We start from the raw sequence: 16,099 nt of genomic DNA on the forward strand, positions 1-16,099 counted from the left end.
GGCTCCCCCACCCATCACCGATGGCCGGGAGGTGGAGATAGAGTGCACAAGCTCCTCTGGGTTCCCTGCTTCTAGAGCCGGCGTACCACAGGACCTTTGTTCATCATCGGCGCTGCACCGTGTAGCTCATTAGTTGTTCAAATACGATATTATCAACTGAAAATGAAGGTATTTAATGCGTGCACTTCATTAGTGATGAAGGAGTGGGCGGATGGGGGGCGCAGTCATCGTTTAAGAAACCCCTCGTACGGCGCATGCGCATGGATTTGAAGAGAATACGCCATATTGAATTCCCGTAGGAAACGGCTAGCATTTTTTCCCCCAGCTAGCGGTGTAAAGGGGCCACTTTATCAATGGTCCTAATTCGGTTCTCTTTTCGTAACCCCGGACAGCGTAGCGACCTTTGAAAGGTCCAGCAAGCGGCGCAAATCCACGACGGGCTCGCCAGTGTTGGTTGGATACTTGTAGGGGGGGTCACCAGAGAAAGAAGTTGAATGGATCCGAGGGTAGCTTGGATTCAGCCCGAACAGAAAGGACCTGCGAACGCCTTATGGATGCACGTCTGGGAGACCTCTCAGGGAGTACGGACGCTCTCCGCTCAGCAGCAGCTCCACAATCAGAACCACAACCAGTGCGTGAGTTACGCTGCGTTGGATGTTTTAAAAAATGTGGCGACCGCGGTGGCATCGAGCAAGAGCGGCGGCAGCAACGGCAACGGCAACGGTAACGCTGCTGCCAGTCTGAGCAACGGCAGCAGCCATCACAGCATCATGAACGGCACCGCCGGTGTTAACGCCGCTGCGATGTCCTCGCTGGGGATGTCCAACGGGAACGGACACAACTCCTACACCGCCGAACCAGGTGAGAGAAAAAGCCTGCCCCAGAAGACGGGATCCGTCTCCTCCTCGTCCTCCTCGCAGGAATCCGGGACGGACAGCCCCCCTTCCAGCTGCTCACTTGAGAGGACTATGGGTGGAAATGTAACGGGCAACATTAATAAAAACGTCGGGGGTGCCAATCTGCTCTTCAGCGTGAGCGACAGCATGGACAACAATGTCAACCTGTACCACCACCATCACCACCGTCACCTACAGGAGCACCCGGCTTTTCATCTACAGCAGATCTGCGTGAAGCGCCACCAGGTCCACCCCTCCGTACCTGTAAACCACACACACAACCACCACCCGGGCCGAAGGAAAAGTGACAACAAAGCCAGCACTTATGGGATGAATTACTTGCTTTCAAACTGCACTAATGGCAATTATGCGAGCACTTGGACGCCCTGGAAGACGAGGAAGTACAACCCCGGGGTCCTCGGGTGAGTGAGCGGCAGCACACTGAACCGTCGGGGCTGAAAAGGCAACGCTGCCTGCGCTTCTGAGCTTAATAGTTAAAAGCAGCTGTTAATTCATAGCTACGTATGTCGGCCATCCCTGTAAGCTACAATCAGCGTGATGCAGCCACCCGCCCCCCCAGCGCAGCTACCTAGGCCGGCAGAGCAGCAGAGCAGCATTGCGGTGTAAAGTGGAGTAAAGTGGCTGTTTGCCGGACGGCTGAACGGCTCCGTTAGATGTAAAGACACCGACAGTCGGCCACAGCCAGACCGGAAGTGCCCTGTGTTTGTCTGCTCAAGTTTGAACTGGGCCGTTAAAAAAAAAAAGCTAAATTGCCAACAAGCCATCCAGAAACACTGTTAAAAGCACCCGGGGAGTGTGTCCTGTTGAAATAAACCTTATCTCCCTGTCGTATGTCGTGGTGTTTTCCCAGTGGGTGATTTATTTAGAAGGCTTTGACCGGATATTCCGTTTTCCAGTGCCGTCCGTTTGTTAGCCTGACCGAGTAGCCTTGTGCTAACTTAGCTAACGGTTTTCTCTCCTGGCTCCATAATAAAGTTAGAAAACCAGCAGTTCATAAGCCGAATTAATGCTCGTTTCCATGCTAACCACACAAAATTAAGCCGCCTCGGAAAACAGAGTCGAAACTCTAATGGCACACGGAAACACACGTAAAGTAGCTGTATAAGTTGCTGATGTTTTAGCTAACGGGGTTGGATAACACTTGGCGTTAAGTTGTGTAACGTTAAGGTTCACTTCATGTACCCTCCGGTGATCTCCAGAGAGCCTGAACTTCTCCTCACTGCCTGGTTTTTAAACGGTTTTAATCTATTTACAGGGAGAGGTGACAGGGTGATAAAACTCTGGGTTTTGTTTTTTTTTATTTAAAAAAAGGAAGCTCGATATTGTATGTTTCATTAGTTTCCACTGCATTGCTTTGCACTAAATTAAAGTGAAGTGAAATATTTATCAGTGCGTTGGGTTATCTTTACTGCAGGGTATTCAGCTGTGGATCATTGGCCTTTATACCCAAGTTATTGTGGGTGCAGTCACAGTTAATTCTCTCTTTTTCCAGGTTATTCTCTATGGAGCTCTGTATCAGTGTGACATAGCAGACTGGGGTGCCACTTAATGTACACATGTCCCATTGGTAAAATGGACCTAAATATCAATTTATATGACACAGATCGAGTACATCTCAAATGGAATATATATTTTTAGTTAATCCAACTTGTTAAGCTGTTTGCTATTAATGATCAATTAGTAAGTGTTGTGTAAATGTATGACACGTACATTGCTCGCATGGTAAGAGCTGTGTAACTGACTACATTATGATTTTTAAAGTTATAACTGCAGTCATTTTGCTATGAGAGAAGGCGTCTTAAAAAAACAAACGGACAAGGAAGTTGCAGATGTGTTGCAGGGCCTTGTGATATTTGTGATGGCTGGTTGCACCCATCTGGGAATTTTCTGTACAAGGAATTGGTGTTTGTCATGAAAGCACTTCCACATACTTGGTGCTAAAGTTTCCCAATGTCCCCATCCCTAAGGTGGCTGAAAATGTGCGCCGTTCATTGATGTTTTGTTCTGCAAATGGTGAATGAACAGAAAATTTCATTTTTTCTGGGTATTTCTGTCCGTTCAAGGTTTCTGATGCAAGTTTTGGCTTGTGCACTGACTAGTCTTGCAGTAGTTTGCCCTCAGGGGTACCCTTTGAAGTCCCACATTTTGGGATTTGGACTCCAAATTGAAAATACAAATAAATGTGTAGGTAGGCTGCGTTGATATGAAGGTGATCGCAGATTAGATTTGGGGTAATGGAAAACTGTGAGTGCATGTGGTAGTAAAAACATTGATGCCACAGTAAGAAACGTGGTCGCAGACCGCACCACTGATCATTGATTACATTAACAAAGCCTAGAGTTGTTGAAGAGGTGATGTTTGACTCTAAACTAGTTTGTCAGGGATGGCTGTAGTAGCAGTAGTTCTTATTTTGACAGTGGGTGGGGGGGGGCAATAATCATGCCCTCTGTCAGTGGTGGACTATTGGCTTGGATACGCCCTGGCCTGACTGGGTCGCTGGCAGAGAGTTTTCACCAAAGAGTGGGCACACGGGCTGGCTGCATTTCCTCCAGGGCTCTGGTAATTGATTGTGACAGTCTCCCTGTTCTGTATTTCACACTGACATCATAGCATGCATTCCTAGAAAAATGAATGGCCACAGGGTTGAACAGAGTTCCTCTGTTCGGAGGCATTTGGCTGGTCAGAAATCTTTACATGTGCCCCACTGTTGCCAAACACAAAGCCATATCAGCAGTAACGCTGAGGCCTGGCACTCAGCAGCCATGCTCTGGGTGATATGTTTTTACTAAACCCTCTTTTCACATTCCTCTTAAAGGTGTGTGTTGTTGTGCCTGTGTCTTGATCAGGATCAAATGCCCTCACTGATAGTAAGATGAGACGAATTGTGCTGAAGCCTCCCTCCCTCCTTACCATGATCACTTTAGGTCTGTCTTATTTCTGGGATAGTTGCAGATACTGTGGTTACAGCAAGTGTAAATGTGATAATACTATGTCTAGTATTAAGGTTAGCTTAGAGAAATAGGCGTTGACTCAAGTTTGTGTGATTAAAAATAAAGCGTATGGTTCCACACAGTTGTGATTTACAGTTGTTAAAGTCCAGTATGTAATACAGATTGGTAATAATACCAGGGCTGATCCAATGTATTGATATGCATCTTGTTTTTTGGGGTAATATGACAGGTCCAAAATAAAGTAGAAGCAAACAAAACAGAAACTACATAATATTTAGCTTTGTTTCTGCCAGCTCTGGCGTGATGGGGTTAACAGAGATAATAGTGATCAGAAGGATGCATATCTCGGGCCATCTGTAGAGGGTTTTTTTCCAGCTGAAATGTAAGCCAAATCTGGTATGTGTGTAAGTAAAGTTTTAGAAGATATCCTAACCACAGCAAGAAATACTCCAAAGTAAAATACATATTACGCACAGTACACAGGTCCTTCTCTCAGTCCATGTTTCTTTCTGGTCTGTGTGTAGCACGATTGTTAATTAACACTTAGCTGTCGTCCTGCTTTCTGTCCAGACTCCACGAGGAGGTGATGGACTTCTACAACTTCATGTCTCCTCGGTCGGAGGAAGCAGCTATGAGGAAGGAGGTGGTCAACCGGATAGAGATGATCATCAAGGAGCTGTGGCCCACTGCTGACGTAAGATATAAACACATGCGTCGCTTTATTTCGACCTCACCCCCCCCCCCCCCCACCCTAACAGATTCCTCCTGTCTTAGAGAGCAGTCTCTTAAATCATATAGTCCAGTTTTGGAGGAATCATTGGCACACAGACAAACTGTGATCTCAAAGTGCTCAGAAATCTTTGAGATGCTGTGTTTTGACAGGTGAGGCAGTGTTTGCATGAGATAACAACTCATTTTATATTTCTATACTATTTTCATTCCTCTCTTTCACATGAGTTCAGGTAGAACTTGGAATTGGGGGGTGGTCGCTCAGTCTGTTTCTTAGTTACAGTTACAGTAACTTCCTGGAGTCAAGAAATAGTTTGGCCCACAGTGACATTTATTGGAATTGTTCTTAATTGGCTGTTTGTTATTGAGCTGCCACTTAATTATTAAATACAGTTAAAGCTGTAACACCGTTAAGAATCACATTCTTATTTAAGAAGCACTCTTACTTAAGTGTGTTATCCTGATGCTAATTGTAACTACCACAGACGAAATGAACAGGCCACAGATATGACGTCAAAAGATATTTTCATTTACGTTTTGAAGTGCACTCAGTTTGTAAGTGCAGAAATAGTGACGGAGGATCCTGCAGCTGGTTGAGTAGTGCAACGATGGAGGGTTGATGTAATGCCCCCCTCATTACTTAATCATGTAAAACACGCACAGTGGTGATTTGTTGGCTTCCAGTCTGCCCCCCCCCCCCCCCCCTCCACTGTGAGCCAGATTGTCAGGTAAATGGATCAAGCCCCTGATTTGTACCAGCCTCCCTTTTCATTTCAGACTATTAATCCTGGCCTGTCTTTGTGCTATTGCCTTGTCGTATTTACCAGACGGAAAGGGAAAGAACTCCGTTCGGCTTCCTTTGGAGAGCTTTCGCTTGCAGCCCCCCAAACGCTGCATTTTTTTCTAGCTATTGTACGCTTAATTTGGCAGCTTACTCAACTTGGCAGCGTTTACTGTCTCGGAAGTGGAATCCGGAAATACCTAGTTCCTGGTAGTTTGCAAACATTTGTACTGGATAGAGTCATCGTCCTGACAAATGAGCTGTAGTACGATAGAAGATCTGGACTGTCGAACTGTCAACCGCACGTAAACAAGCCCATTATAGTTTTTTATATATAGCTATCAGTTGAACTAGACTGGTTTTGGTCATTGTTTTGAAATTTGTTCAACATTAATTTTGCAGGTCCAGATATTTGGCAGCTTCAGCACAGGGCTGTACCTTCCAACAAGGTAAGACCCGTTTTTATTGTATTCATGATAGAAGAAAACTCAAACAGTCACACCTGGTGTGCTTTTCTGGCCAGCATTTTAATATTCTGTCTTTTCTTGTTTTTATTGCCCTCAGTGACATTGACCTGGTGGTGTTCGGGAAGTGGGAGCGCCCCCCTCTGCAAGAGCTGGAACAAGCTCTTCGCAAGCATAACGTGGCAGAACCTTTCTCCATTAAAGTGCTGGACAAGGCTACAGTGAGTAGCGGCGACCAAGTCTTCTGGCTTTGCAGACACATGTCATGTCATATTGAGTCTTTGAATAAAGCCACGCTGGTTTACACCAACACATCAAACAGCAGCAGTTTTTGATTAAATGTATACCCTATGTACACTGATGCAATAACTACTGATGTGGCACAGTAGAATTGTTTAATTTCTAATTTCAGTCCTCCTAAAGGTTTCATTTTTCACACTAAGTGATAAAGTATTACAGCCACAGTAACTGGGAAACCAATTGGAACAAACCCAGCCAAATCTAAAATTGGCAACACTCAGAAAAGTTCCTCTGGACTTCAAATGGTCAGTTAGAACTATAAAGCTTTGGCTCGGTCACTCTCTCATCTCCATGGAAATATGAGGGGAAAAGAAGACACTCAATTAGTGTCTTCCATCTGTTTGCATGATAGGTGGCATTTTTCCTGTTCAACTGTAAATATCTGTTTATTACCCAGCAGCAGGTGCTTGGTCAGCTCCAGTTCACCCAGTTTTAAAATGTATTCATCAACTACTCAGGCCTGTGATACTCCACTGTTTACTTTTGCCTTTTGCCATTTTGCCCCCCTCAGGTGCCAATCATCAAGCTGACAGACCAGGAGACTGAGGTGAAGGTGGACATCAGTTTCAACGTGGAGACTGGCGTCAAGGCGGCAAGCTTCATTAAAGATTATGTTAAGGTGAGACATCCCTGTCACCGTGGTGATACTGCTGGCAGGACATACAGCTCATGCGTACACTTGTTATCTTAGTATTTTTTCCATTAAATAATTGAATTAGACTTGAAGGCATCAAATAACAGACAGAATCCATTTGCACATTTTGCCACTACCTTTTAAACCCCCGATAGGAATTGTGAATTAAAGTCTTCACAGACTAAATGAAATCCGGCCACAACATGCGTTATAAGCAATATATAGAGATGGAGGAAGAGAGCAGGAAAAGGTCATGTGGACACATTTAAATAAAAACCACCAGAGTAGTCACATAATTACCGTTTTAGAGTGGGGCCTAAATACAGAACTGTGGAAATTCCCTCTGTGAATCAGGCAAGCCAGCAGTTTAAAGCATTACACTTTTACTTCACTTCAATCTGGTATTGGCTCGTCTCATTCCCAAAGTGGAGCTGGAACGGACCCCGGCAGCCATGCTCAGTATAATCTCCACCTAACTCAAACTGAGTCTGTGTGTTGCTGTAAACCTTGTTGCCAAATCTACTCAGCGGAGGTGAAATCCACCCCACGGCTCAGACAAAATTCCTGCTGAAGGTGGATCTCTGCCCGCTTTAGTCACGGTTGTAGTAGCTAATACAGGAGAGGAATTCCAGGTGCTGATGTTCCAGCACGCTGTCAGGTTTTGGCTTCTGTCCCTTGTTGTTGTTGCATTTTTCTATTGTGATTCTCTGGGAATACGTGTCGGAGCTTGAAAATTGACGGGGGTTGGGGTTGGGGGGGGGGGTTGGGTGTCAGCTCTGACTTAATCCTCATGTCAGGTTCCTATGCAGCCAGCTGGAGCAGCGTACCTCCTACACCTGTTTGCACTTCTTTATAAGCATATTTTTAAAAGTCAACCAAGCTGCTGCTCCACTGGCACAGATCACACACATCGCACACAAACTGCCAGGAGGTTATCCTGTCTTTTCAATGGGAAAATGAACATATTTGTAATTCCCGTTCTCGGGCCCTCTGGGGTTTCACCACGTTATCAAATCACTGGCTTTAGGAATCCTCATTGAAACCTTTTTGGCCCAGTTGGAAGCTGGAGAGAGTGTTAACGTGATTAGGAGGAGGGTAACATTTCATAAATTATGAATTTTCAGCTTTTGTTAAAAAAATGAGAGATTTGAATCTGTGTGGTTTCAGCAATAACCGTGGCTCAGCAGGGGCTTTTCATTAGTTTGGCAGCAATCAGCAATGTAGCAAAGTTGCTGCAGAAACATGACTAACGTCTAAAAGTGCTTCAGGCGACACAGCATTTCCAGTTTGAGGCTGCAGGTAGCACTTGCCATCTAGTAACTTGTCTGAAAGATTTATTTGCTTAGATAAAATTTCTGTCTATTTGATGATCATAAATTTTCTCTATCTACTTACAATTTACAAAATGGAATTGATTCAAATTTAAAAGCAAACAAGAATTGTTCTCAAGTGAAATCGCCAACTGCTGAATCACAAAGCGAGCAAATCAAATTAGTATGTGATTTATTATGATTATTAGCAAGCAAGCATTTGAATAACTTGCTCTCCTCACATTGAATGTAGTAGAGTCGTATTTCTAACTGTACATTTCACCTGACGTCCTCACATCCCTACAGATGGAACCCGACTTAAATTTAAATCTCCTTTTTTCTTTTGAGGACTCTCTCCTTCGCCCTCTTCCTGTTGTCTAATCCGGAGTTCGACTGAGTCAACCGCTCTCATAAGATATCTGTCCTCCTCCTCTTCCTCACTTTCAGATGTATCCGGTGCTGCCTTACCTGATCTTTGTGCTGAAGCAGTTTCTGCTGCAGAGGGATCTAAACGAAGTCTTCACTGGGGGAATCAGCTCTTATAGCCTCATCCTCATGGTCATCAGCTTCCTGCAGGTACAGTAAGATGCGCACGCACACACACACACACACACACACACACACACACACCTAAAGAACAAGTATGATGTAACAGGAGCAGAGAGAAGCCCTAGTGCAGGATATGATAGGAGTTGTGCTAGGTGGAAGCAGTATTAGAGGTAGTAGCAGTGCTTATTAAAATAAAAATGCTCTATTGTGTCAGTAGCAGAATTGTAGTATGTTAGCTATAGTGTTAAGGTAGTAATGGTAGACGCAATAACAGGATTCATAGGGGAAGTGGTTGTAGAATGTAATGCATATTAATACTGATAATTAATACACACTAATCCAGTCTTCCTGTGCGTTCTCTTCAGCTCCATCCTCGTATTGACGCCAGAAACCCCAATGAGAACTTGGGCGTGTTGCTGATCGAGTTCTTCGAGTTGTACGGTCGCCATTTCAACTACTTGAAAACAGGGATTCGCATCAAAAATGGAGGTGCATACATAGCGAAAGAGGAGATCATGAAGGCCATGACAAATGGATACAGGCCATCCATGCTCTGCATCGAGGACCCATTGCTTCCAGGTGTGTGTTTCACAGGTTCACAGTGATCACAGCGAATCAAAACGGTGCTTACAAACCAGACACCAGACATTTTGCTTTGAGTTAATAGCAGTTAGGGTAAATGCCCTGCTTGGATTCACCAACCACAACCAAACCACGAGTGGTCATGTCATTTAATACAGTAGATCATGATCATGCAACTAAGGGCCATTTTATACATTTTGTTTTAATTTCAATGTAAAGTCCGTTATATAATGAATTTTGTTGTCTTGGTAGGTAAATTACCTGAACACAAGCCTAAAGTCACTATGTAGGGTTTGAGAATTCCTTATTTTGGTAGGAGTGATTTAAGAGTGGCACTGGATCCTTTTTATTTTTCTACAAACTCAAATCTGTGTGCTTTAAGTCCTGTATTTCATACAGTTTGGCAACTAATGTTTGATATGTGGACCCTCATAGTATTATTATTTACACAAAGTTAGGGTGCTAACAGAATTTGCACCATTTCCGTGTATGAGCATGTTATATAATGTTAACAAAAGTAAAGAGTAACAAATAAAAGGTGGGACATCGGAGCACTCACTGGGCCAGATTATGTCTCCTGACCCCTTAATATGTCTGATTGTACCGTTGTGTTTGTGTAGGTAATGATGTGGGGAGGGGCTCCTACGGTGCCATGCATGTCAAGCAGGTGCTCGACTATGCCTACACTGTCCTGAGTCATGCCGTGTCCCCGCTGGCGAGGTCGTATCCCAACAAAGACTCTGAAAGGTTAGGATTCAAGCCATTCAGCAGTATTAAAGATACCCTGGTTAAAAAGGTGCTCTTTTACATTCTCTCTCTCTCTCTCTCCACATACCCTCTCTCTCTCTCTCTCTCTCTGTCAATCTCTCGCTCTCTCTCGCCTGCAGCACCTTGGGTCGGATAATCAGGTTGACCCAGGAAGTGATTGACTACAGGGAATGGATCATTAAGAAGTGGGGGGGCAGGGATCTGACTCGGACAGATAACAGAGGTACGATGCTTAAACATACAACTCTACAGTCACTGATGAGAAACTTTAGGTCTTTCAGTGATAACATCTGGAAACCAAGACTGCACGAGCAGGAAGAAGAGTTTAACAAAACCGATTTGATTGAAATGGTCAATTTTTATGTAAAAATAGTAATACAGCATCCATCAAGGGAAGCATTTAGAATTTGTGAATTGTTCAACCTTTCATTTGTTTTTGTTTTTCTTTTAGTTTCACCTCCCAAGGAGCCCGTCTCTGAGCAGGAGCCCTGCGTGCTTGTTGGGGGTGTCGGGTCGGAGGAGCAGCAAAGGGACTCGGTGTCGCCCCACAGCGCAGACTCCCCCATGTCCATCTCCAGCCCCCAGCAGCACTCTTCAGCATCTTCTGTCTCCTCAATGTCTGGATCAGACAACGTAAGAACACACACACACACACACACACTATAAAAGCACGTGATGTGGTTTCTGCCTTTGTAGGAGTTAGAAAACACCCATGACAAACTGGTAAATTGCGGCAGACCTCTCTCCATTTACTTCAATTTCTTACGATTATGAAATTGACACACAGCATTATGGAGTATCGCTGCCACACACCTGATTTTATTCCCTCCAGTCCGTCTGATGGAAGCCCAATCTGCTTGTAGAATTTAGATGAAACATACAGCAGCTTCAAGTGGCGTACTCAACCTCGCGCTCATTGTCTTCTTCCTTATTTTGTGATTGGCCAGGACTCTGATTCGACGCTGCCGTGTCCCGTCCCTCCGCCAGCCCTTCCGCCGTACCCGTCTTTCCCACCTCTGGGCCTAGCTTTGCCACCAGGCCTCAGCATAGGCACCGGAAAGCCCGGCATGGGAGGACACCATCTCCTCATGCCCCCAGGCTCACAGGTAGGCACACAGCGGTGTCTACAGGCACTAGGGAGTACATGTGTTTTAGATCATGTATGGATGTATGGAGGGATCATGTGTTGGTTAAGATTTGGAGTAAAAGGCTCTGAAAGTAAGGGTGCTGTTTAAGTGGACTTAATGACTTAATGCCGTCGCTCTCTCCTGTCATTAATCATTGTCCCCTCCATCCTCCAGGCTCGCGTCTCACTGCCCGGTGGTCTAGCAATGCATTCCATGCCTGGCAGACAGGTGTGTATAGACACCGGGCTCCCCCCCTTCTTCCACATGCCCCCCCCAGCCCATGCTCATGCCCCTGCCCCCTCCAGCCCCCAGCCTCTGCCCAGCCCCCACTCCAGCCACACACACAAGGTAGGCGCCGGATGCCACAAGCACACTCGTACTATCAAGGCAAACTTGTCTTTCACACTCACACACACACACACACACACACACACACACACACACACACACACACACACACACACACACGAGTTCACACACTTTCCATCTTATAGTTTCTCCTCCGTGGTCTCCGTTCTCTGTCAGTTGTGTCATTTCTCTCTCTCACATTCAGATGTAACTCTTCTCAGACTTGTCCTGTAGCTTGTTACATAAAAGTGCCATCTGTGCTCCATAACTGACCAGTAAACAATAACACTATCACTGCTGCTCTGACGCCTGATGTTCCAGTAGCCCATGTGTACCTGTTGCTATGGGAAATCACACAAACAGGGACACGATCCATAGCTGTTTCATCCAATTCTTAGTTCTTATAGAATAATTGCTTATTAAAGGAATAGTTCAGCAACTGGGGAAACCTGCTCAGTCACTGTCCTGCAAAGCGTTAGATGAGACGTCAAACTGCAGCTTGTTGCTTTTAACAGTTGCTTTTGTACAAATGAAACAGTCATAGTGATCTTTAGAGGAGCCACACTAGCTGTGTCAAGGTGGTTTACCCTAAGTTAAGCTCAGCCTAGTCTGCTAGCTTCATTTAGAGAACAGACCATAGAGTGAAGTGGATGAGGCCTCCGGGTCTAAAAAGTGAAGCCTTAAACCTGCATTCTTTCTAATGGCCATCAGGGGACGAATGCCCTGGTCGCAAAAAATAAGTCTGAATGAATGGAAGTCTATGAGAGAATGAGCCTTCTTCTAACTTGATTTATTGCCTCAGTAAACACTTTCTTAATGAGTTTATGGTCTCAGTTGCTTGTTACAAGTCTTCTTCAACACAGCATGATATTCGTTTAGTAAATTTTGGTCCCCTTCAGAGGAAAATAGACCATAAAGCAGGGTATGCTTTAGGGCGGGACTACATTATGACTAACCAATCAGAGGTGCGCTTCGTGGAACAAACGTCAATTTTGATTCCAAAAAAACAAAGTTGCGATGCCCATGAAACCAAGATGGCGACACATGTAAAGCAAAACGCAAAGCTTTAAAACTGCAGTCCAGAAACCAACAGGCGACTTCACAGTGGCTACGTCCACTTTTTCAATACAGTCTATGGTCCAGACATGAGAGCGACAAATCAGTCTAACTCTCCGTAACAAAGAGACCGAGCACACGTTCCAACATATCAAACTGCTCCTTTAAACAGCTGGTTAAAAGTGTTGCATGTAAATGTAAAATCAAATCTGTTTATGTCCTCACATTAAACTGTAGCATACCAGAAATATCCACTTGCATGGATTTGATTGGCTTCTGCAGAGCATTGTCAAATAACATGTTTTTTAACCCGTGACTTGTTGGTCTAGGCAGTTTATGGAAGGTCTGGTTGTCAATCTGAAGGGTTGAATGTTCTGTCCCATTAGGGAACGAAATCAACGAGCACAAATAAAACTTTACCGAGGATGTACAAAAAAAGGAAACTGTATATATATTTTTTTCTCACTCTTTTTCTTCTCTCCATCCCTCCTCAGAACGGAGTCAAGTTCAACGTGAAGGGCTTCCACAACCCGCCGCTGGTCAACAACCCTGTTCTGGCTAACCGTGGACACACACACACTCACACGCACACACAGTATCACCGCAACACTTACCGACGCAGAAAGAGGGACAGCCTGCCGGTTAGCCTCAGCAGATAGAAACCACTCCTCTTCCCCCACTTGTCCCCCCCCCTCCTCTCTGGCTGCAAGACCCTGGCTCTTCGTTCGTCTTGAAGGAGGATGGACAGGCAGACAGAGGACCAGAGACCAGCAGTTTTCACTCCGGGGCTGCCGCACTGTGGAGCAGCAGCCCTCAGCTCTGCATCTTCCTCCTACTATCTCTTCCTTTCCATTTCTGCATGACTTTTGTTCACCGTTTTGTAGTTTCAGTATTATGTTACTTGCAGTATTTTGTTTCCCGTATCCTTGTTTCAGGTCTGCTCCTGTTTTTTTTTGGTTGTTTTTGTTGGACTTGGTGGTGATGCCATCGCCAAGTCCACTTGACCTCGTTTTGACCCTTGCAGCCAAGCTGCCAGCGGTTCAGTGTTACTTTTCCTTTTTTTTACAGTTTATACACTTAAGAACTTTTTTTTTCATGTTGTGCAATAATGTCATTTTTCTTTTTGGAACTAAAGTAAATGCTTATTTAATTTTGTGTGTGTAAATGTAAAGGCATTTTTATACTGTTTTATTTTTGTAGAATTTTAAATTTTGTTTACGAAACCTTTCCCCAGGCAGCATCTCTGGAGTGTGCGTGTGTTCGTCTGTTGTGGTTTCTGTGTGTGAGCGTGTGCGTGCGTGCCTGTCTGTCTGTCATCAGGTTGAGATGGACCCCAGTTCAAAGGCCCCCCCCTCCTCGCCTTCTTCTCTCCCCTCTTGTGTGGTTCTGTTTTAATGAAGAGACGCGGGAACACAAAGGGACACACAGCTCTTATCTTGATGCTCCTTACATTTTTTTCTTCATCCGTCTTGGGGAAAATTGGCAAGGTTGACGTGAAAATCCTGATAGAAGTTTCGTTCCTCAGTCCAGTCAGACTAAGGCCTCCTGGGGGGAAGTGGAGGGATGAAAATTGCACCCTGGGATGTCCTGAGAAACAAGGGGAGATGGTGTACTACAGTTTTGGCCTAAAAGAGCTGACTCCTGAGCAGATAGAGCTTTAGCAGTGCCACCCCGACATTGTGTGTATGTGTATATCTGTGTGTGTGTCCCTTATGGGACTGTGCTGTTGCCATATTTTGTCAGTCAGGGGAAGGCTGGCAGTGGCCTGCTAGTTTTGTCTGGGACATCTTTCTGTCCGCTGGAGGCGATTTTTAAAAGAAAAGCTTCCAGACAGTGCAGGATTTTGGGCTGAACTGGCCCGTTCTGTTAAACATGTATACTAATGTGTTTTCATTTTTGTGCTCGTCTCTTTTTTATCACATGTCCTAGGAGGGTTGGGGCCAAAAAGGCCACAGCTTATCTGACTTGAATTTGAAGATCAAGATTAGGGCAAGAGGGCAGAAAGCCACTGATTCCAGGTCAGAGAATTCCTCTTTACTCTCTTGAACGGAGGGAACGTGGTTGTGGAAATGTGATCCTGGGCTGAGGTCAGCTGTGAGTCAGCGCAGACCAACACGGAGATGCTCAGTGATACGGTTTTCTCCTTTTGGGGTCCTGGACAAAGGAGAAGCAGGGAGGGAGGGGGAGTCTTCCTGAACCGAGGACCCTAGTGAAAGGGAATTATATTTTGATTCCATTCAGGAATCTTGTGTATATTTGATTGCCAGGTACTTCCTCTAATTGTTTGCAATGCCTTTCTTTGTGTTTACTTGGAGTGTGTGTACGTCGTTTTCCTGCGAGCACACCGTGTCACACAAATACACACACTCACAGACAGGACTGTTGAAGGCTGTGACTCGCCCAGAACACTACGCACGCTGGTGTTATTACTATGCAAGTGGATTATTCTGATTATTGTGTCAACTCTTTCCGTTTGGGTTTTTTTTTTTTTTTTTCTCCTCCAAATAACAGACACTGCTTGTTGGACTGGAGCAACATTACCGACTGTCAGACTCGCAAGCCGACTCTCGTGAACTACAAACCCATCCCATGACCCCCCTCGTATTTGTATGAAGGTCCTGACATGTTTCAAAGTCTAGTTTTCTACACGTATCTGTCAAATGTAAGGAACGGGGGACGTTGATGTCAGTGTTTGGGTCTGGGTCTGTGTAGTGTGTGACATAATAGTGAAACGTGTGTGAGAAAGTATTGAGGCTCATGACTTGCCGCCACAGGATTTTAATCACACGCCGACAATTCATGAGCAAGTGCACCCAGAGAGCGACTGGCACTCTGCAGGTACACTTTGGAAGGGGCCAAAGTGTCCACCAACAATTCTTTACCTTTTTACTGAGACTCTGTTCACTACTGTTCCACTATTTATGTTTTCTTTTTCTTTATACCACGGCAACTCTGATCCCGCAGTCAAAACTGCACCTTGCATCAATTCAATCTCAGAAGAAGGGTTTCCGCTTTGACGGCTCACAGGCAAAGCAGAGTATGAGCTAATTATCACCCCCAGCTAGAGAAATTCCTTTCACGTTCAATGATTTCACCAAACGATCATTTTTGGACGCCACAGACTGTCATGCCCAGCTATGAAATGCTCAGCCACATGCAATCCTAGCCCGGTAATAAATTGGAAAACAAGGTGGATGTCCCCTTAACTCTTTCAAACTGAATCCCCGGTAGTCATGTCTGAGATTAGGACCAGCATTGGTGAGCGGCTGAAAATGAAATGGTGATGGGAAAGTTGTTGACTGGGATAGAGTTGCCTGCATCTTCACAGCAAAGACTTGACATGCAGTATCCTTGGAAGTCTGTATGGATTAAAATCTCTGTGCATCTCAGCGGTCCGATGCGGCTCACTCTCCGCGTTCACTTTCCCCTCGTCACTTTTCTCTCAATCCGACGGTGGTGGAAACGGTTAAACAAAGGTCTCGGGTGGGCTTTGCCACATTGGCTTCACTTCTTCAGATTGGTGTAAGTGACGGGGAATGAGGGTGGCTTGGACCGCTGAGATTTTGGCGTACACATGTACATG

General features: G+C 45.1%; 1 protein-coding gene across 1 annotated transcript; it reads left to right on the plus strand.

Moving 5' to 3' along the window:
• The first annotated feature begins 316 nt into the window (after nucleotides 1-316).
• Nucleotides 317-13,994, plus strand: tent4a (terminal nucleotidyltransferase 4A). Its single transcript, XM_070846703.1, has 13 exons — nucleotides 317-1,318; nucleotides 4,439-4,562; nucleotides 5,781-5,827; nucleotides 5,943-6,063; nucleotides 6,654-6,761; nucleotides 8,534-8,662; nucleotides 9,001-9,214; nucleotides 9,838-9,964; nucleotides 10,105-10,208; nucleotides 10,437-10,618; nucleotides 10,933-11,091; nucleotides 11,287-11,460; nucleotides 13,011-13,994. The coding sequence occupies exons 1-13, from the start codon at nucleotides 495-497 to the stop codon at nucleotides 13,173-13,175; spliced, it is 2,478 nt and encodes an 825-aa protein (XP_070702804.1). The 5' UTR covers nucleotides 317-494; the 3' UTR covers nucleotides 13,176-13,994.
• The last annotated feature ends 2,105 nt before the right edge of the window (nucleotides 13,995-16,099 follow it).

Source organism: Pempheris klunzingeri, chromosome 16 (genome assembly GCF_042242105.1).
Source record: "Pempheris klunzingeri isolate RE-2024b chromosome 16, fPemKlu1.hap1, whole genome shotgun sequence".
In the NCBI taxonomy this organism is placed as follows: domain Eukaryota; kingdom Metazoa; phylum Chordata; class Actinopteri; order Acropomatiformes; family Pempheridae; genus Pempheris; species Pempheris klunzingeri.

Excerpts from the sequence above, each read along its gene's own strand:
- tent4a (XM_070846703.1), top strand. The coding sequence starts at position 495 with ATGGATCCGAGGGTAGCTTGGATTCAGCCCGAACAGAAAGGACCTGCG. Across the intron at positions 1,319-4,438 it reads TACAACCCCGGGGTCCTCGG|ACTCCACGAGGAGGTGATGG; the intron begins GTGAGTGAGCGG and ends CTTTCTGTCCAG. Across the intron at positions 9,965-10,104 it reads CCCAACAAAGACTCTGAAAG|CACCTTGGGTCGGATAATCA; the intron begins GTTAGGATTCAA and ends TCTCGCCTGCAG.